Source organism: Ambystoma mexicanum, chromosome 10 (assembly GCF_040938575.1).
Source record: "Ambystoma mexicanum isolate Mex_15411 chromosome 10, UKY_AmexF1_1, whole genome shotgun sequence".
NCBI classification, from domain to species: Eukaryota; Metazoa; Chordata; class Amphibia; order Caudata; family Ambystomatidae; genus Ambystoma; species Ambystoma mexicanum.
In genome coordinates this window covers 1415071337-1415094067 of record NC_090932.1, presented here as the reverse complement: position 1 = coordinate 1415094067, position 22731 = coordinate 1415071337, and the positions used below count along the sequence as shown (strand labels likewise).

General features: G+C 45.4%; 1 protein-coding gene across 1 annotated transcript in view; it reads right to left on the bottom strand.

Annotated features, from left to right (window-relative positions):
• Positions 1-22731, bottom strand: part of SART3 (spliceosome associated factor 3, U4/U6 recycling protein) — a 559753-nt gene that overhangs the window by 309170 nt on the left and 227852 nt on the right. The window contains exon 6 of the mRNA XM_069619464.1: positions 16616-16740. Coding sequence (XP_069475565.1) covers positions 16616-16740 — 125 coding nt within the window. The remainder of the gene's footprint in view (positions 1-16615; positions 16741-22731) is intronic.

The window sequence follows — 22731 nt, the reverse complement described above, 5'->3', positions numbered from 1 at the left end:
AGTCGAAACTGTGAGGCGGAACAGGGACACATCTGGCACAGTAGCCCAAAACTGAGTTGGTCAGTACACTGGGTGGTCCAGGGACTCTACCAAAGGCTTCGGGCCACAGGGTCGTGAAAAGACGCTGGGACTGGTTGGTCTCACCAGTCCAAAGGGTTGAAGCACCAGCAAGGGTATTCAGAGACCAGTAGCAGACAGGGCTCAACCAAGACAACAGCAAGATATGATCGCCAGGCGTCTTCAGGATTCTTCCTTGGGGCTTCCGTCATCTGCACAATCACACAGGATACTTGCCTCCTCTTCTGATCTGCTGGAATGGCTGTAGGACTCCTCTTCGCATCCCAAATTCAGGTGAGTGATCAGACTCAGCCCAAGTGGTAGGAACTGTTTCTAAAGTCCTACTAAGAGCTTCATAAAACCATACATGAGGCAGTACAAAACTCCACTCTTAGTATAAGGCTGCATCATCTGAGAACAGTTGGTAGCGTAGACAGAACAGCCAGGCTTATTTTAGGAGGGAGAGAGGGCTGTAGATCAGTGCAAAGGAATTGTAGCATACATATGGTCCAAGGAAAAACAGAAAAACTATGTATTGTAAAAATACATTGTTTATTTAAATACTAGTAGGTTAAGATAAGTCTTGGTGAAGTAGTTACTATAACATAACATATATTAACACATAATAATAAACCAACTCAATACCTATGGTCTACAAACCAAGCTATAACTTTATTTAGATTACAATCAGCAGTCAAGCTGAGTCAAACCTATAACACATTCAGAATAGCAGAACGCTATTCTTGGGGAGTAAAACGAGGGTAGGTATACTTTCAGAATACATCAAGTAATTCAAGGGTATTAAGCCCAATTGGTCCCAATATACAGTGTATTTCAATTATTGACACATTTGATTAGACCAACACTGTTACAAGTATCTGGCAATATGTGTATTTTTCTTCTATTATGAATGGATACTGTTACACGCCAATGCTACTTTAACATAGTTCAGAGGGAGTAATTTAACTTGTACACTACCTAGAGAGGCCTTAAGATACTCATGGACAAGTACAAACCTAGTGAAATTATTTTCGAAGTGCCCAGAAGCAATTCAAGGAACGCACAACCCAACAGGCGAGTCATTTACCATGTACTGTTCTAACCACACACAGAGTGACTTCAGTCAGGTACTTATTTGAATTAACTCCGCACCCTCACAGTTTAAGAAGAGCAGCAGCTACAAGGTCAGTAAGTAGCCTCCAATGATAAACTTATTGTACTATTTCTATTATAGGAATAGATATTTTAACCAAGGATACTTTTCAGAAGTGTAATATACAAATCTAAGATTAGCAAGAACGTTATGACTATTTTAGAAGTGCTCTGAAGCAGTTCAGGGAAAGCATAATCCAATCATACATGTTAAGAAAGCCAATATTCAAAGGCAAGTAAGGAACCTCATACTTTTAAAAGGGGCTTCAATCAACTCCATGACCAGAATTAACTCCAAGACTGTTTTAGAAGTGCACTAAAGCAGCAGGGAAAGCAAAACCCAATAACACATTTAGAAGAGCAAACAGCTAATCAAGGTGGATAAATCTTATTTGAAGGCTTTTACAATCATTCACTTTAGGAATGATAACACTCTACCAACTCTATTACTTTGTAGAAGTGTGAATCACAATTCAAAGCTGGTAAAATAACTGCTATACTTTTTATAAAGAAGCAACTTAAAAAGTATTAACTTTTTTTAGACACTTTGGAACTTATTATATTGCCGAGATAAAGTTACACCACTAACTAATTTACAAGTAAGTACTTTTATACTTGTCATAATTTCCAGGCAGAATCTTTTTCATCAAAGTCCCTCCCTAGCCTATAGCATAAGTTTTCTCAGAGGCAGAAGAGACACCCTAGTGGTCTAGGAGCCAGCTGTAGGCAAGTCAGGAGAGGGTGCAGGTGCAGGTGCAGGAACGTCAGAGTTCCAGAGGATCTCTTCTTCAACAAATATTAGCTTTAGAGTTAATTAAAAGTGTGCAGGGACTTCACAGAAAGCTCCCTATATGTGTTCCAGTATTATGCCTGGGCGAACGGTATGGGCAAACTCCCAACCACACGAATCACCCACTCAGCCTCACAGGATTCACTCAAGACTTAAGGTAAGTATTACCCAAACAAACAGTACGCTCATCAGTAAAAAAGAGCTTCTAGGTGGATGCCTTCAGGATGCAGCAGCACAGAATCTGGTCCTTGGGTTCTTGATCTGGAGACTGAGGAAATGGACACTGACAGAAACCTAAGTCTTCGGAGGAGGCCTTCAACAAAGGATTCTCTGCAGCTTCTAGTGGATTTGACACCTTTTTACAGGAGCCAGATAAGGAACAAATATTACCAGTCGGATTCTCTTCACTCTCTTCGCGCTGCACCCTGGTCAGGGTACTTCAGGTATTCGAAGTCCGCCAAAGTTTCGGATGGAATCAGAGTTTGTTAGACCAGACACTGAACTCAAGCTCGAGGTCCCAGGGTATTGGCAGATTTACAGCCCAGCAAGGTCACAGCATGCAGAGGGATGGCTCCTTTTGCAGGTCTTGAGAGTAGTGGATCCCACCAGCCTCTGGGTAGGAGTCATTGCATAAAGAACCACCAGGTCGATTGAAATGAAGCATTACTTCAGGCTCTGGTTACTCAACAGGCTCTCCGGTCACTGGAAATCATTACTGCCATCTTTTCTTCATTTCTTCAGATTTGGTTCCAGTGGTCGACTTGTCAACAGCTTCCAGGATCGGAGTATTTATCAAGAACTACAGCACAACATCTACAAACTCTCCCTGCAGTTTACAGATGGGGGTGGTTTGGCTGTCCAATCAGCACAGCCAGCCCCCTCGGTGGGAACTGGGTCCTTTCAGGCAAGGTAAAAGACAAAGGGCTGCATAGTTTTGGACTCCTCCCATGTTTCTGCCTTTACAGACAGTCTGGAGCCTCGGCAGGGAATACAAAGGATTCCAGTCAAAGCCGAAACTAAGGTCGTTCCTGCCTAGAATGACAGAAGACCTCAGAAACAACAAGCTAACAGTAAATGGTGAAAGAAGAAGGAGCCCACCATTCTAGCAGAATGGCCACCCTCCTCTGCAGTACCACGGCTGATTTGACAGCCTGTGATTAATAATGACCAAAAGTCATAAAGGTAGTATCACTGCCACCAGCCATTCAAGTTAACTTGCAATTCCAACATAAATGTTACCAGGTAAGTAAGCAAAGGGATACATTGTATTCCCCCCCCAGCACTCCACATAAGGTGGGGTGTGCTGGCACACTAAAATATGTAAAAGGGGTGGGAATCCCACTTTACTTCCTGGGAACAGTAGTTCGCCCGAGTACATTAAAGAGAAATGACAATGGGAAGCCCAAAGGGGCAACCCAGCCTAAGCCCAAAAGTTATAGGAAATTATAACTACAACCACACACTATGGAAAAACATAAAAAGAGCACCCACAAAAAGAGTAAAAGAATAGGTGAGAGGGGAAAAAGATTCCCATTCAGCTAGGGACAAGGACAAATAATTACTAAGTCCAAGCAATAAGTTCTGGCGTAGGCACAGGTCAGGAAGATTATTCACATTCATGAAAATCTTACCCAACAGCAAGAACTGCCCCACACATGCACACCAGCAGTGGCCCAATCAGGACCACTATGGGTCGGACTCCTGCATGCACACCCAGCCGTACTGGCAGCAGTATGTGGATTGGGAGCAGACAGTCCCAACTCGCTTCCTGGGTGACAACACACATGGCATGCACTAGCCCACAAAAACATTGCTTTCCCTGGCAAATACACAACCATAAAAAGGGAATTATTGTCCTGAGAAGGCCGGAAAAAGGCCAAAGAACAAAATGGCCAAAGAGCAAGCGAAAGGTATTGTACTACGGCGATCATAGGACACTAGCCCGATAGTAGCCAAACGGGAGAGAGAACTAAAATACAACAAAAATGGTTGTCTTAAGGCACATTTAAAAGTAAAAACAAAAACCTCGAGTGCAAGTCTAGGATGACACAAAAGTATCCCTATTGCGCTGCATTGAAAGATGCTTTGTGCGATATGAAAACGTTACCCAAACAGATAAAGACAAAAGGGAAACAGTTTCCCAGTACTGAGTCTTAAGGGCTAGCCAGTTTCCCCATGACAAATGAGTAAAATGTCAGTAGAGTGAAACTGAAGGCTTCGCTTCACTGTAAAAAGTCAGGACAAAGTGTAAAACAAAATCAAAACGTTTGGAGGTCCATAGAATATGGAGGAAAAGTTGCCTAAAAGAGAAGCATTTCTAAGTACCTACCCATGTCTACCACTGGTAGAGCCAAGCATCTTAATAGAAGCCCTGCAACTTAAGTGTGGGATTTCCTTTCTTTACCCTAAACATAGGGCATAAGAAAAATCCTCCAAACAGGAACGCTAAAATATGCACTTACACAGACATTTACAAGAGAGCAGGACCATCTGCCTTATTTCATGGCAAACCCTTCATCACAACCGGTTGCAAATATTCTGAAAAGCAGAGTGAAATAATTGCACTAAGAAGTGGTCATAAGGCAAAGGGGCCAATGCTGAAATTTCTTTTTAAAAAGAGCTTCTTCTATTATATAGTCTTTTACATCAAATTCGAAATGTTCACTTTTCACCGCTTGCTAGAACAAACTGTTTTAATATCTACTAGTGTGTAAAAATTCCCTTATGAAGTATTACTATTTCACATTTAGGGATTCAGCACTATTTTGGGGTATGAACCACCGGCCAGAGGGCAGAGGATAGAATCAACGTGCTGCTGTTAGTTGTTCACACTAGAACTTGTTTTTGTACTCCACATGAAGCAAGTATGACTTTGCAAAGTACAACTCTGTCCAGGCCGCCTAAATTAATATGATGTTTATCTTTACTAAAACTTGACCAATTGATTGGTAAACACATGCCGTCAGGCCTGAAAGCACAGTAAATTCTCAAGTGATCAGAAAAAAAAGCAAAAAGGAGGAAAGTATCGTGGAATTAATAGGAGTATAAACAAACAGGGTAGTGGGACACGAGAGGCACAGAGGGCAAGGATGGACAGGTAATAGCAGGAGACTCACAGGGGAAAGTGGCACATGAAAGAGGGTTGTATGTGGTGTGTGTGTGTGGCCACCCTGCAGTCGGAAAGAGTAGCTAATCGGTGAGCTGGTGCCGGGAGAGATGCTGTTAGGCAAAGTTTGTATGCAGTACCCTCTGGGACCACTACAAACAACTACAGGTGTAAGCAAAACAAACCTTTGGTATAAGTCTGTACCACACAGTCTTTGGTAGCGAGCTGAGTAGCCAGGCCCATCTCAAGAGGGAATGTGAGCTTGTAAGGGTGCTAAACAGAGGTCTATAATTACAAGTATTCAGATAGACACTTCTACTCAAGGTTTCTTGGTAAAACACTTCTTAATTTATTACACAGTCAGTTAGAAAACATTCACTGGAAGAAGGCAACCATTATCACACGGAAATATACTACAGTACTTTACACTATCAGGTTCTGAGACATTTAAACTACATTGAAGGAGCAAAATGGCATTCAGAGCATTTGAAGTGGGAGCAAAAAGGCATAAGTTAATAAAAGTTAATAATAGAGTTACTCTTCAACAATGCAAATAATTTGAGTTCACCAGGGGAGGTGATTCAATGCAATAAGTAGGCCAAAGTCAATGGAGTAGTAACTTATATCGTTAAAAACGGTTCTGGTATTTAAACGGAAAAGTCTTTGCCACAGTTCTCGGAAGTAGTTCACGGAAGAAAGGTTCATATGTCAGGTCACAAACGGACTATGCCTGCAGGTTGCCAAGGTTGTACGCACTTTCGCAGTAAGAGGTCAGTTCTCTCGGTCGGGTTTTCACAGTACCTTGTATAGAAGAAAAGATGCAGCTGAAGACTTCTGCTCCTGGCAGTTCCTGCAGATTTTGCTGTTCCTGAGCCTCAGTCGTGGGGACAAGAAGGAGGACATCGGGGGACTCCTGCACTGCACGGGGACGGGGACTGGTCACAAAGCTGGAAAACTGGCAAATCTTCGGTTCCGGTAGCTGTCTTAAAGCGCACAAACTGGTCTCCTTCTCCCTGGCTATTCGGTTTCCTGCAGCACTCTGAGGAAAGTACAACCAGCTCAGAGAATGGTGTCCAGGTGGCTTACGAGTCGATTGGTCCCACCAACTCAAAGGGAGAAGTCGTCCTTGAAGGGCTTCTCTGTCGAGATGAACTTGGCAATTCGGACCTGCTTCACCGGGCAAACCAACAGTCCAGAAGTTGCAGCAGCCGTCCTCTTCCAGCTACTCTTCGGTTCTTTCGTTCCAGTGGTCGACTGCCTTTCAGTCCAAGAGACTCGACTTTCAAACAGTTTTCTCCCATTCATTCCAGCCTAGCTGCCACTCACCCAGCAGGGTGGTTGTTCTTGCCGGACAGTCAGCCAGCCAATCACGCCAGAGTGCATTTGGGTCTACTATGAGACTAAGCACAGGGAGTTTCGGGCACCTCCCTCACTTCCTGCCTAGACACTCGGTCGCCAGAGGCGGTATTCAGTCCTGAAGACTGCCAAAGGCATAGGAACAAAGGGACGAAACCTAGTTTGGCACGCAGAGACAAACTCTAGGAGGACATTTCCAAAAAGGAAATCACAAAAAAAGACGACCGGGACTTGTTTAAACAAAGGGGGCTCAGACACCATCTTGAAAAACATGGCTCCCGGTGTTCGAGGTCGGGAAAAATCATGGTAGTTCGTTGTAAAACCACTGCCACCAGCCATTTCGATAGAAAAGGTTAGCATTTGACTGCTACATGAGTTTCTAGACATAGGGGATACTAGGTAACCCCTCCAGCATGCTATTGTAAGATGAGGTGTGCCTAGGAATTTGAAAAGAAAAGTAAAGTCAATTTCACTTTACTTTCTCTGGGAAACAGTTTATCCCAGAGAAGGTGTTTAAACCTTGGGAGAGCCCAAAAGGCTTCCCCTGTGTCACTGCAGTGAGGGTGTTGTGGGACACTAGAAACGATTATGCCCATGGAGTTGTCTAAAACTCAACAATCAAAAGAAAAAAACACAGAAAACAAACAGAATTAAAAAGTACAAAGTCCCAAAGTTCAGCAAAAGAGCTGGGGGTCTCTAAGGTAGAGAGGAATTCGCACATTTTGAGAATTCTACCTAACAGACGCCAGTGACATCATGGCTCTGATGTGTGCAGGGGTGCGGAGTGACTGCTCCCCCTCTGCTACAGGGTACATGAGAAGGCAACCCCAGTGGAGTGGCAAGGAGTGGACAGTGACGGCGACAACGGTGAGCGGGCCAGTGTGATCCCAGGGACCTGGTGTTAGTAAAGATGTGCTTTTACAGCCCCTTTCCCTCAATTTCTATTGACCTCCACATTTGTTTTTATTTTTTAATCTGGCCTGCTCTTATTGGAGTCCATTTAGCCTCCAGCTTCGCTACACTGGCTTTTGCTCATCCGTCATGGGAAAACGGACGTGTCCTTCATGCTGTCAGTACTGGGTAACATGGTTTCCCTTAGTCTTGTTGCATTGTTATACCTTTTGGTAACCTTTTATCATTGTACAAGGCATCTTAAAATGTAGTACGATACGGTGCACTTTGTTTTAACCTAGATTAACATACCAGCTGTCACGAGCTTTGACACTCTCCTCGCTCACGGCTACAAGATCCTTTCCGTGCCCAGATCCAACCATTCCGGAGGGGGTGTAGTCTTGATGTTCCCAGAGTGGATTCCTGCCTCTGTCATTCATAGACAGGCCTACTCCTCTTTCGAATGCCTCATCTGCAGGCTCTATCTCTCTCTCGAAGCCATTCCCTTACTGTGGCTACTATCTATCGACCACCTGGTCAGAACTCCTCCTTCCTCTGATTTGGCGGACCTCTCATCTTCCCTCCTGGTCTGGACCACACAACTCCTCCTTCTTGGAGACTTAACATCCACCTGGATGCTTCCTGTCCCTCCTCGGACTCTTTCGCAATCTTTGCGACTCTCTCACTCTCTATTCACCCCTCTGGCCCGACTCACTCTGCAGGGCACACTCTGGATGTTCTCATTTCCTCAGACCTTCCCCCTTCTATTCCGCTCACCACTCCTCTTTCCAAGATTAATCACTTTCTCCTTTCCTCCCAGCTCACCCTCTCCACCCCTCAGGCCTAGCCAACTCCATCACTGCCACCCACCTTCTCGGGCATCCGAACCATGAAGCGCGTGTCAGTTGAGGCTCTCGCCACCAATTTCTCACCTCCCCCCCTGCCCCCTTTGGCTGACTCACACCCAGACACAGCCCTTTCCATGCTCCACTCTGCTATATCTGATACTCTCGATGTTCTTGCCCCTGTCAAGTGTAACTCCTGGTACGACTCAGACCTCGTCACCCTCAAACACAACTGCAGGGTGGCTGAGAGGAAATGGCGTGCTTCTGGTACATCCTCCGACAAACTGGCCTGCCGCTTGCTCCAAAGGCAATACCGGCTCTCTGTCCTCACCAAGAAGAGAGCTCACATCCAAGCCCACGTCTCTGCAGCATCCAACAACTCAGCTGAACACACTGCAAGGAACTGGCCATTCCTGCTGCAGTCTATACCTCGCCTGTCCCTTCCCAGGCCCTCTGCACAGCGCTGGCTTCTCATTTCATCTCCAAAACTCAGGACATTCTGTCCTCTCTCTCTCTCCCCCTTTCCCCTTTCTCCCTCTACTCCCTGCTCTTCCTCTGGCCCTTCTTCTGCCACCACTCCTCCCTCCTTCTCTGCCTTTCCCCTGTTCTCCCCAGACGAGGTTTCTAGACAAGTCTAATCTATGAAAGTCTCATCAAAACAGGTTCATCCCTGTTCCTTCAAAACCATCAAGGACCGCATTGACTCCCTGGCTTCTGCTCTGGCCGACTTCCTCAACTACTCCTTTGCAACTGGAGTCTTCCCCTTACCCCCTGAAGCATTCCCTTGTGCACCCTCTTCTTAAGAAACCCTCTGCCGACCAGTCCTGCCCGGCTAACTATCGCCCAATGTTCATCACTCCTTTCCTGGGCAAACTCCTGGAAAAGCTGGCCATCTCCCAGCTCAATCTTCACACAATCTGTTGTATGTCTCCATGATCATCAGTCTGTCTTCGGAGCTGCCAGAAGCACGGAAACTGCTCTCCTGAACATCCTTGAAGACCTGCTCTCCAACTTTGATTCCAACACCCCCTGTGTCCTCATCTTACATAATCTCTCGTCTGCCTTTGACACGGTCAACCATGCCATCCTGCTCAACAGTCTCCGAGATAACCTGGGTCTCACCGGTCAGGCCCTGGCGTGGCTGACTTCTTTCCTCTCTGGTCGACCCGCCTAGGTTCAACTTGGGTCCTTCCTCTCCTCTATCTCCATCTGTGGTGTTCCCCAGGGGTCTAACCTCTCTCCCTGGCTGTTCAACCAATACCTGGCACTTCTTGCCCCCTGCATTGCCGCGCTGTGCCCTAACTTCCAGTGCTATGCGGATGACACTCAGCTCATTTTCAGGCTACCTTCAGCCACCTCTTTTCCCTCTCTCACCTCGACCTGTCTATCCGCCACCCAGTATTGGTGTGCCGCCAATGATCTCTGCCTTAATGCCAGTAATACTGAGATTTTCTTCACCGGCCCACCCACTCCCTCCTTTCCGGTCCCTCTCTGGCTGGCCTCTGTTGGCACTCTTCCTGCTCCCACCTGTGAGGCTAAAACCCTCAGGGTCATCTTTGACTTAACACTCTCCTTCTCTCCTCACATCTCTGACGTCTCTAAGAAATCACACTACCAGCTGCACTTCCTCAGAGGTATTCTTTTCCTCTCCTTCCCCCAGAAGCTCACTCCAGAGCTCTGGTTCTCTCTAGGCTGGACTATTGCAACAGCCTCTTTCTAAATCTGCCCGCTTCTACTCTCCACCCTCTGCAACTCACCCAGAACAGGACTGCGAGACTTGTCCTTGGCCTCAAGCCCAGGGATCCTATCTCTGCAGGACTGAAATCTCTGCACCGGCTCGCAGTGGCTGCGAGGATTAAGTTCAAAACCCTCTGCATTGTCCACAAGGCCTTCTGGTGCCTGGGGCCTCAATACCTTCAACTCGCTCTTCCTAAATATCTTCCTTCTCAAGCTCTTTGCTCATCCGCCTCCAACTCCCCCAGGGTCAGTCGCTTCTCCAAGCATCGAGTTGGTGGAAGATCTTTCTTCGGCTGGGGCCTCCCTCTGGAACAGCATCCCTACCTCCATGAAACTTGAGGAGAATCATCTCCGGAAGCACCTCAAAACCTTTCTCTGCTTTTGCTCCTCCTCTCCCGTCTTTCCTGGCTGAATATGCACTGGTTACCTGGCCACCCTCTGATCTCGGGCCCAGGTCCCCTCCCCTGCCAGTCACACACCTGCACTGCCTTCCTGGCATCCCCTGCACTAGGGGAGTCTTTTCTGTATCCCTAAAGTCCCACTACACCCACTTGACACCTGATGTCTGCACTTACCCTTGCCACCAGCTGGCTGTACTTTACTTATTGTTTATTTATTCCATTATCCCATTTACTGCACTGTCCCCCCTATCCCCCTCCTCCTCCTGCTCCTCCTCCTCCTCCTGCCCCTGCACTTTTCCCCCCTTCCCTTGAGCGATCTGAATGATACCTGGACTATTAGGATCCTTGTCTCTGTCTTCCCTCTGTTTCCCCCCTCACTTGCCTTGTCGCGCCTTGAAACACTTGTGTCTAGGCACGTTATAAATGCCATATAGCATACAGAGGATTTTTGGTTACTCTAGGTGTGCGTAAGGGACAAGCCAGTGACAGCAGTTACTTTTTGATATTTTTAGGCAGTACAAATAGTTTCAGTTCACTAGAGGACTCGATTCAGTTCAATAGGCCTAGGCCAAAGTCAATGGGCTAGTATCTTGGATAGGAACGAGCAGTTCTTGTGGTAAACGGTAAAGTCTTTGCCAAAGTTCTCAGCAGTAGTTTATACGAAAAAGAATCATATGTTGGGTCACAAGCTGATTAGGCCACAAACTTTCACTGCGAGACATGCGTTCTCTCAATCGGGTTTTCACAGTACCTTAATATGAAGCAAAAGATGAAGCGGAAGACGTTGGTTCCTGGCAGTTCCTGCAGATCTCACTGTACCTGAACCTCAGTCTTGGGGACAAGAGGGAAGACGTCAGGGGACTGCTGCACGGGATCGTCGGAAAACGCCAACCAAATGGAGTCACTTCAGTTCGAGTAGCTGTAGTCAAGCGCACAAGCTGGTGTCCTTCCCCCTGGTTAATCCTAACCAGCTCCGAGAATGGTATCCAGGTGGCTTACGAGTTGATTGGTCTTACCAACTCAAAAGGAAGAAGTCGTCCTTAAAGGGGCTTCTCTGTCGAGGTGAACTTGGCGATTTGGACCTGCAGCAGGGCTTCACCGGGCAAACCAACGGTCCAGGAGTTGCAGCAGCCGTCCTCTTCCAGCTTGTCTTCGGTTCTTTCGTTCCAGTGGTCGACTCTGCTTTCCAGTCCAAGACACTCGCCTCTTAACCAGTTTTCTCCCTTTCATTCCAGCCTCGCTGCCACTCACCCAGCAGGGTGGTTGTCCTTGCGGACAGTCAGCTAGCCAATCACGCCAGAGTGCATTTGGTTCTCCTAGGAGACTAAGCAAAGGGAGTTTCGGGCACCTCCCTCACTTCCTGCCCACCCCAGACACTCTGGCAGCAGAGGCGGTCTTCATTCCTGAAGTCCGCCAAAGGCATAGAAACAAAGATACCAAACCTGGTTTGGCGCGCAGAGACAACACTATAACCTTTCCAAAAAGAAATGGCGAAAAAAGACGACCGGGACCCGTTTAAGCAAAGGACCTTAAGGCGCCATCTTGAAAAACATGGCTCCCGCGATTTTTAGCTACCGGTGTTCGCAGTCGTGAAAAATCATGGTAGTTCGTTGTAAACCCACTGCCACCAGCCATTTCGATAGGAAAGGGTAGCATTTCACTGCTACATGAGTTTCTAGACACAGGGGATACTAGGTAACCCCTCCAGCACTTTATAGGAAGATAGTGTGTGCTGGGTTTAGGAATTTAAAAAGACTAGTAAAGTCAATTTAACCTTACATTCTCTCGGAAACAGTAGTTTATCCCAGAGAAGGTATTTAAACCTTTTAGAAGTCTAAAAAGACATCCCTGCGTCACTGCACTGAGGGTGCTGTGTAACACACATGAAAAGATGCCTATGGAGTTATCTTAAAACTCCATAACCAAAGAACATAAGAGTAAAACACACATCAAAATACATGAGAGTGGGAAAAAAGGCGCTCACTCTTTCCAGGTAAAAAAATCAAGTCCTCAAAATCCAGCAAAGTTGCTGGGAGTCTAAGGTGAAGGGAATTAGCACATTTATTAGAATTCTTTCTAACATTTACTTTAACATTACAGCGTTTACAGCATTTGGCTACCTACTGTGGCTAGTGTCCAAACATGGCCGTGCCACAAGGTATTTCGTTTGTCCCTAGGCCATCTTGTCAGCAGCCCTTCTTCCTGACCTGTGCGGACATGAAAATCCTTACATGGTCTTCCAGTGCCTGGGAAAGCAGAGGCTTTTCGTGGGCTACTGCAGGGCCATGCGTGTTTGCTGTAAGGTGGTGGGCTAGGACTGCCTGGTCCCAATCCATAAACTGGTTTCAGTGTGTCTGAATGGTATGCGTGAGGTGTGTGTGTGTCTGAATGGTATGGATGATGTGTGCTTTTTGAATAAAAGGACCCCTGCACCCATTTTCCAGAGATCCTGGAAGAAACCTGAAGGAGCAAAGTATCCTGCCCAGCTGCAAGACATGTAAGTGGACTGTGGACCCATTGGAAGGACTGGCAACTTCTGCTGCTGTCCTGGAATAGCCCTGTCTTGTAGGGTATCGGGTAATAATATCCCCACCATTAATATCGTAATATATGTGGTTGTGGGGTAAGGCCATAGGCGAGATTATTGTGGGGATAATTTATGGGGTAAATGGGACCAGGGGTTGCCGGGGTGTCCCCCGCTCCCTTTTAAATAATATGGGGTTTGCGGGGGTATCCCCCGCAGGTTTAATGGCTTAATAATTGCCACAAAAATATGGCGATATTTTTGCAGGGATAGTAACACATGGAACCTCTTGTAGGTGATCTTCAGCAGTCCTGTGAAGGAGCTGCGACCGTTGGAATGGAGGGAACATCCATTCTTGGCGTCCGCTCAGAGTCCTGCGAAGGAGAGCCCTCGGAAGTGCCCCTGGATCACCCAGTGGCTTCACAGCTCAGAGTTTGGCCTACTGTGCTGAAGACATCGCCATTCCGCGTTGAGGCCCGGAACTTTGGGGATTGACAGCTTGTGCCACAGGACTCCACTATGCCAAATCTCATTGTTGCAGCATCAAGGGGACCCAAGATAAGAGGCAAAGTATGTTTGCGGCAAGTGTGTCCCCCTATGTCGCTGTGGATCGATGGCTTTTAGGACAGTTTTGGGCTTAGTAAAAACCATTTAACTGCGCCCATTCAACTTGTGCCCAGGTATTTCCGGGTTGGGAACGCATTACAAATAAACAAACTGAGGCAGGACAAGATTCCACTCTTAATATAAGGCTGTACCACCTAAGTTCAGGGTAGCTTAGATAGAGCAGCCAAGCTGATCTTAGGAAGCTGTAGAATGAGTACAAATACATTGTAATACAAATGGTCCAAAGAAACACTGAAACTCTATGGATTGTAAAAATAAATGGTTTATTTAAATACAAGTAGGCAAAGATAAATCTTGAGGGAAATAAGTACTATCATATTATATATAATCACAATTATAAAAACAACACTATGCTTTAAAGTACATAGACCAAGGAACAGACCTTACTTAGAAAGCTAACAATATTTCAGAATAGGTCACAACTATCCTTGGGGACTAAAACCAATAGTTATTTTAAATTACGTTCAGTAATATAAAAGGGTAGTAGACCCTGGCAGTTGTACCGTGACGCTCAGCAAGGAATCGCATAGTAATGCAATTGGACAATATACTTTTCTGAACATTGGAACAATTATTCTAGGAACAGTTAAAAAAATAAAAAAATAAAAATAAAAAATACTATAACTCTGATTCAGGATAACAAAGTTATTCTAGGGAAGTTGGACCTTCAATTACAGTGGCTTTTCAGTTCACAGACTAACGGAAGCAATAACTAACTTATTTTAGGATAACACAGTTATACTCAAGGCAAGTAAAACCTAAGACTCTTTTAGTCAGTCTAAAACAGATGATGAAAGCAAAAGCCAGTGTTACACGTTCTGAATTACACGGTTATTCTAGGTAGGTAAAACCTAAGGTAGACTTATTCTGGACAGGCTAACAGCAAGTCAGGGGAAGCAAAACCCAGTTGGGAAACTCATTCACCTATTCTCTGAAAGAAATAGTTAGTGAAGCCAACATTACTTTTGGTAAAGCGGCACAACCAATTTACAGGTGAGTAAAATAACCTTACATCTACTTTCTATTAGAATGGTGAAACAGTCCCTAAGGAAAGAAAGATGTTACATATACTTTTCAGAATGGCAGAAAATTTCTAAGCCAAGTAATAACTTTTGTAACTGTTCATTCTCATAGTTAGTTACCAACCAACTTCTTCTGCAAGTAATTTACTTTTAAGCATGTATTCTCTTTTCTAGGCAAAAGGCCCAATCCTTAGAAGTCTTTCCCTTGTTCTTGGAGCGGGAGTGTTCTCAGTGGCAGAAGGGGGAGGGGGTCACTAGGGTCTAGTGTCCAACAGGCAGGTCAGGATTAAGTAGCAAGAGTCAGAGTTCTTAAGGAAGACTGTTATAACAAGTAAGAACTTTACTTTTAGAGTGAGTTGAAGGGTCAAGGGGCTTCAGAGAAGACAACCTAGGAGGATTCCAGCAGAGGCCTGGGTGCACTGGACGAGGGGACTCCCAATCACAGAAAACACCCCAAAGCCACCCCAGAACTACACAGGACTCACAAGAGACATAAGGCAAGTCAACACCCAAACAAGCACAGTAACTCAGCATAGAAGATTTTGCAGCAGGAGACTTCAGGATCTGCACCCAAAAACCTGGTTGTTGAATTCCTTCATCAAATCAAGAAGACAGGACACTGGGAGGACTTTTGCAGCAGAGATCACATGGAAGGCTCTAGGCAAGGTTTAGCAAGGTTTTCCTCGCAGCTGGATTTGTGGATTTGGTGCCTTTTTCCCCAGAGCACAGAAGACAGAATATCCCTGGTCGGATTCTCGTTGATTGAAAGGTCTAGCACTCTGGTGAGGGGACATTTTGGACTGGAATTGTGCCTCTGGAGATTCAGCAGGATGCCCACGAAGTTTCAGCAAGATTCCGAAGACTGCACTGCACAATGGCTTAAGGTCTCAGGGTATTCGGGTATTGCAGCCCGCAGGGTCGCAGTACAGCGTGGGATGGCTCAAAATGCAGGTCTTCTTGAGTCTAATGGGTCTCACCAGGCTCTGGGTCGGGGTCGTCGTTTTCGGAGTCCCCAGGTCCATTGGAAGGAAGGGCTACAGCAGGCTATGGTTAGACAGCATGCTCTCTGGTTGCAGTAAATCGTTTCAGCCGCAAATTCTTCATCTTCCTCTTCAGTTTCAGCTCCAGTGGTCGACTTGTCAGCAGCTTGCAGGTTCAGTTTTTTTCATCAGGAACTACAGCACAACTCTGCATTCTCTCCTTGCATTTTACAGCAAGGGGCAGTCTAGCTGTCCAATCAGGACAGCCAGAACTGCATGTGAGTTGTTCCCTTTCAGGTAAGGTGGAAGACAAAGGGTGGGGGAGATTTGGACTCCTCCCTCGGCTCTTTCCTTTCCAGAAACTCTGGAGCCTGGGCAAGGAATCCACAGCAAGCACACAAGAAATGGCAAAAAAAGGAGCCCACCATTTCAGCAAAATGGTGGCCCTTCTGTGCATTACCATGGCTGAATTAACAGCTTGCGAGTAATGAAGACTAAAAAGACATAAAAGTAAGTTACACTGCCATAAACTGCAATTGTAACAAAATGTTACCAGGTCAGTAAGAAAGGGGATACATTGTACCCCCCCCCACAGCACTCCACATATGGTGGGGTGCGCTGGCTCACTAAATAAAAAGGTAAAAGGGAGGTGAAAAATCCCTTTTTACTACTTGGGAACTGTAGTTCCTCCAAGTAAATCAGAGAAATTAATAGTGGAGCCCATAGGGGCAACCCAGCCTAAGTCCACAAGTTGTAGGAAACTATAACTTCAACCATACACTATGTAGAGATATAACAAGGTCGCCCATAAAAAGAGTCAAAGACTAGGTGAAAAAGATTCCCCTCTCACCTAGAGGCAGAGTAAAATAGTTACCTAGTCAAAGCAAAATGTTCTGGGGTTGACACAGGTCAGGATGATTTATCATTGATATGAAAATCCTACCTATCAATCAATGCGGACCATGCACTTTCTATCCCCCTATGGATTCCCTTTTTATAATTTGTAAAACTTAAATACAACAAGCAAAGCACAATGAATGTTTTTCTAAAAGGTCATTGCTATGAACTCCCAAGGTTTTAGAGCGATTATTTGACTCTGCATTAAGTAAACATGTGTCACACATTACCAGTGCATCTTCATGGGCTTTGCACTTTTGCATCTGCTTTATGGCTTGCTTGTACTTCTGGATTACGGTATCGGGTATTGGCTCATCGGACCACTCTTCATACTCTGCATATGTGGTTTCCATCTCTGGCAGAAAAAATGATAATTGAAATGCTTCTTAAAGGACTAAAATGCAAGTTCTCCCAAATTTCCTTGTTGCATGCAACAACCATTGTTTATGTAGTTAACACAAATAAGTGTAATGCATTACTGGTAGCCAATAACAAACCATCAATTTACTATGAAAGGCAAAGAAATGTAATCATGCATGCAGGACACTATGTAGGGTAGCCTTACCTCACGTAGCCAATACGAGCCACATATTTAATCTCACACAGTGCAACACAACACACCACATAGTTTTGAACTGTAGCCTAATACTAACATTACTGGACAGTGTCAAGATGGATTTTCAGAAAAAGCCCTGTGGACACATTCCGAGAGGCCATCCTATTCTGGTGAGCCGAAAAAAACACAAAGGACTAGCAAAACCATCTGGGTAGTGACACTGAACAGCAAGGGTTAGACTTATGGAAGTGAGAGTGGTGAATGGTTCAGTTAAGAGCACTCTTAATAGTACAAGCTAGGTGGAATGTATAAAAATGCACTTATTTATTTAGGCCTTGGACAAACTCTTTGTAATGAAAAATCACAGGTAAGTAAAACAAAAAAGTGCACTACTACTATATGCACATATTCACTTTGGTCTGATCTGCTAAGGGCACTAGCACTTTTTATACTGCAGATTAGAATACTGTAGAGTAGTAAAGTAAATAAATAAAAATAACATTTAAGTAACAAATCAGTTGGGAGAACAAATAGCTTGATAATGTAGTTAGAAACATACAAAGCCTTACAAAATAAGGCACTACACCTTAAAAAGTTCTTCCCTAGCTAGAAAATATGAACCCTAGAGTAACAAGCCCCAATTTAGTTCTTCTCTTCAGAAGACCAGGAGTCTTTTTTAAGAGTCTAAACATGAATTGGCAAATCCAACACAGTTTGTAAGGGTCCCAAAGTCATAACTATGACTATTGATCAACTATTTCCCAACCCAACCACCTTTGCAGAAGCCCAGGAGCAGATACTTGATAAGAACAGCACCATTCACAGTCAGGCAAGGGAGAGGCAGAGTAAGGACTTTACGCCCATTAAACCCGAGGAGAGTGGGCAGAACAGTTATGTTTGCCCCCACACCCCCTGTACTCTGATTCATCTAAGGACGATCATTCGTAGAAGTTCCAAAAATTGTTGGGCCCCACTTTTCACATACCATGGGTCTGGTATTGGGGGTCTATAATGCAGAGGTCACTTTCAACGTCAGGTTTTTGGGGCCGGCTAGTTTGCATGCTCAGATGTATTGGTTCTGGACAGAAGGACATCTCTATTAGACATAAGAAAGTACCACCACTCCAGCAACAACCTCACAGGATTCCCAGGACATGAGGCAGGCCGCGATCAGCGATGGCCACTCCAAAGAAATGGCAGCAGTCGACCCTTGTGGCGGAAATGAATAAACTAGTCCTGCAAGGACCCTCTTCATTGTGGAGAGCAGCAACTTCAGGGAAATGCTTCTTGTTTCATCGGCTAAGGATCTGCAGAGTCCCAAGTCTCAAACCAGGGGTCGAGACTGGTTGATCCCACTGGTCGGTCCAGGTTGTCGGAGCACCGGGGGAAGGCCTTTAGGAGAATGGCAAAGGAGCAGGTCTTCACCGAGATGGTTCAAGAAAGCACTGCTGGCTGGTTTCCAATATCAGGTTCCAACTTTTCAGCAGGATGCTCCTGTTCGTAGGGGTCTTGGCTCAAATGACGATCTGTTGAATGTCTGTAAGATTAGGATTCAAGCTGGGGTTACCCCCATGTCCACCAATGGTAAGGATCTGTGCAATTCGAACTAGCAGGGACTGTCCAATCCTGGACAGTCTCTGGACAACACATCTGCCTCCCAACATACACGCCTTGACATTGATGTGCCGTGAGACTAGGCAGTCCCAGCCCCCACATCCGGCCACTCAGACTAACCACCACTGCGCCTACAGAACCTGCAACGTTCCACAAGAAAGAGCTTACCACGTATGGAAAATCCAGCGCTGGGAGGGCAGAAAGAAGGCCAAAGTACAGGATGTCCAAAGGACAGCCGAAAAGTCAAATGCAAAAGTGCACAAGACCACAAAAGGAAAACAATAGAAACGTATCTGCTGTCACCAGACTTTTCTGGACAAATGTTTTGTAACCACACATTTACAAATAAAGCTGCAGGGACACAAAGTGTCCCTACCACACTTCACAGAAAGTGATGTGTGCAGTGAAAAACAGAATGTTCCTATAGAGAATATAGTTCTGCTGCACCGATAGCCATAGGGACTGATCAGCACCCCAAAAAAGATGATTGCTAGGCCAGTAAAGTTAAAGACTTCACTGGCCTCCAAAAGTCAAAACAGGTTCGGAACAATAGCAAACTTAGAATTGAGGGTGCAATTAATCAGCCTAAACAACTGTTCTCGGTCCTCCTCCGATACCACACCAGTACTAGATCTTCCCATCTCAAACTTTTTGTGACTCCCTGGCTGACTTCTTCCTGGGTAAAATCAACACTATTCGCAGTCATATAGCTAATGCTACTGCCTTGTCAGGTGTTAGGCCTTTGCCTGCCCCAGTTTATAGCCCAGATATAGGATGGTCCACCTTCCCCTCTTTTACTGTCCGGGATGTTTCTGAATCTATAAATAAATTTAAATCTGCCTCACTCCTGGACCCTATCCCTTTGGCCATGCTTAAAAACATCTCCTCCCAGATCGCCCCTTGGATTACACCCTCAGTCAACGATTAGTTTGCCGCAGGAATTATCCCAAAGGAGCTGAAACATGCCCTTGTGATCTGATCCTAAAGAAACCACAATTGGATCCCTGTGTTCCGTCTAACTTCCGCCCAATTTCACTTTTGCCACTCCTTATGAAACTAATGGAATCTTTGATCTCCCCCTGCTTAGTTCTTTTACAGGGTCTTCAAATTTCTTTTATCCGTTTCAGTCCAGTGTTAGCCCTGGTAGGGGTACGTAATCCATACTTTTATCAGTAGTGGATGATCTGACACGCCTTGTTGACCAGGGTGGAGTGGGGGCGCCGATTTTATAAGACCCATCGGCCGCCTTTGATACGGTTGACCACCCCACCCTGATCAGAGAGTCCAGCATAGGACAGACGGTTGGACAGGTACTTGCATTGTTTTCCTCCTTTTTGGAGGGTCAGTCCCAGTTCATCTCTCTATCACCTTTCTATTCTAAAGTTATGGCTTTAGTTTGCAGAGTCGCTCAAGGCTCCGCTTTGTCTCCCATTTTGTTCAACATTTATATTCAGCCACTTGTCGGACTCATCCTCTTCCATGGCTTCATGTGCTAATTCCTACGCCGATGACACGCAAATTGTTTTGCATCTTGAGCTCTCTACTTCTGAGACAGCTTCAAGGCTGAGGAACTGCCTTGATGCCGTGGGTGGGTGGATGGATGGCCGACAACTGGCTGAAGCTTAATGCTGAGAAAACAGGTACTGGTTGTGGGTTGCTCTGATCCTTGCCTATACAGGACCCCTGATTTTTGACCTTCCACTCTGGGGCCCTGTCCTTCTCCAGTTGCAGTGGTGAAGGATTTGGTTGTAAAAATCTCTGCCTCGCTGTCAATGAAGGACCAGGTCTCCACTGTTTGTAAATCTGGTCATGTAAAGCTGCAGACTCTTTGCAAGGTTCTTCTTTTTGTCCCCTCTTGCTTTCATGCCACAGTTGTCTCTTCTCTGGTTTAAAGTGGTATTGACTACTGCAATTCCGTCTACCTGGCACAGCCAGCTTATCTGCTTCACCTTCTTCAGATGTCACAAAACATGGCTGCCAGGGTGATTCTTCATCTTCCTTTTGGTTCCCGTTATGACCCTACTTCTACACCAATGACACTGGCTCCCGTAGAGAATAGTGTTCTATTCAAGTCTTCATGTATTGTGCACAGAGCGTTCTATAAAATTGGAGCTGAATACATTCAGGCCAAATGTTGTCCTTATATTGCTGCTAAGGCACTGTGCTCCCAATCATCTGACAATTTGGATCCTCCTGTAAAGCGCTTTTCGTGGGGGAGGGGCTTTCAAGCCTTTTCTGTGGCTGCTGCGAAAGCCTGGAAATCTCTTCCATGTGCTCTGCGGCCTGCGACACGTCATTCATCCTTTCACAGCCTATTTAAAGACCCACTTGTTTTAGGTCTGTCCCTGTTGTCGGGCTGCTCTGGTCAGGGCATGTATGGTTTACAGCACCAAGATGTCTTCGGGTGTACGTTGCGCTTTAGAAGTGTACTTAACATTAAAAAAAAAACCTGTTGAGTGCTGTGACAAATCTGGTCAATTTGTCCCTTTTCCCCACAGGGGAGCTAACCCCTGTGGGGTAGGGAGTTGAGCCTGCTCCACAAAACAGTTGATAGGGGTTTGGGCAAGAAGTACCTCATTGGGCAAGGACTAACCAGATCAGACCACCATCTCTGCAGATATGGATGCAGAGAAGACGACCCTTACTAGGGAGTTTATACCACCAAACATTTCTTTCCTTTTATCTCTATAATGGTGGTTTCTGTTTGGACGCCGCAGTCAACGGAGAACAGACACCCTTTTGTTACAATGATGTACTTCAGCACAGGGAAAACCATATGGTGAGAAATCTCCTATGCTTGACAGAGAGAGAGTCCAACTCAGAGACGCACCTCTGCGTAAGGGACATCCTGGAGAGGCGGAGTCCAACTGCTTCGCCGACAGTGAGGTGGGTAGCAAGTCGAAGCCTAGCTGAATGCTAGGAAGCTGGCATCTCAATCGACCAAGCATTAGGAGTCAGAGGGAGAGGCGACAATGGGTAAGCCCTTGTGTACTCTGGTGGTGCGACCACAAAGAAGCAACAGTAGGCCAGGGGATGGGGGGGGGGCATTGCCTAGCAACAGATACTGAGACCAGACCGGTGGGGAAGGAACGAATCCCCAAGTTCCACATACAAAGGATGGCCGCTGATGAGGTGAATGAGAACATTTGTTTTGCATCGAAAATGGAGAAACTGGCAGCATTACGGATTCTTGAATAATCTTAGTAGCCAAGTGTCTACCCAACATTCTGAAACTGATATGGAACAAGCCTTGCAGAGGGCCACACGACTCTAGGAAGTCCGGCAGCCATAGATAGACCTGTTCAAGGAACCTGGCAAGAGAAAGTATCGAAGAACAATTTGATCTGTTTGATTGTTGTAAAACCTCCAATGCTGGGCCAGGCAGAAGCATAACTGTTAGGACTGTTTTTCTAAGTCCAACTAAGAGCTTTATAACCATACATCTGAGACAGTACATAAGCTCCACTCTGTACCACCTGAGAATTTTGGAAACATGGACAGAACAGCCAGGCTTTTCTTAGGCAGGAGAGGGGGATGTAGCTTGGTACAAAGAAATTGTAGCATACATATGGTCCAAAGCAACACAAACACTATTTAAAAAAAAATGATAAGGTTTTATTTAAATACAAATAGGCCCAGATAAATATTGGCAAAATAAGTACTATAACATATCATATAAACACAATTATAAAAAACAACTGAATACTTATGGGCTACAACCCAGAGTATAACCTTAGCAATCAGCAGTTCACGGTGAGTCAAACCTACAACACATTCAGAATGGCAGTCAGCTATTCTTAGGGAGTAAAACCAGGTTATATATACTTTTAGAATACCATAGTAATTCAAGGGTAATAGACCCTGTCAGTCATGCAGGGACACTCAGTTACAGAAATCACTTAATAAACCAACCCAGTTACAAGTATACACCTTGCAACATTATGTTTTAGAACTCAGTTCAGAGCTAGTAAAACAACGCAGGTACTTTCCTCGAGGGGCTTCAAGCTACTCAATGATAAGTAGGAACACCCACTATTTTAGAATGCACCAAGCATATCAGGGTAAGCAAAACGCAATTACGCTTTAAGACACAATGTATTTCAAGGTAATTTACCGTTTGGTACATAACTATCCGCAATATAATAGCTAGTTATACCCTGTATACTTTTAAGAAGT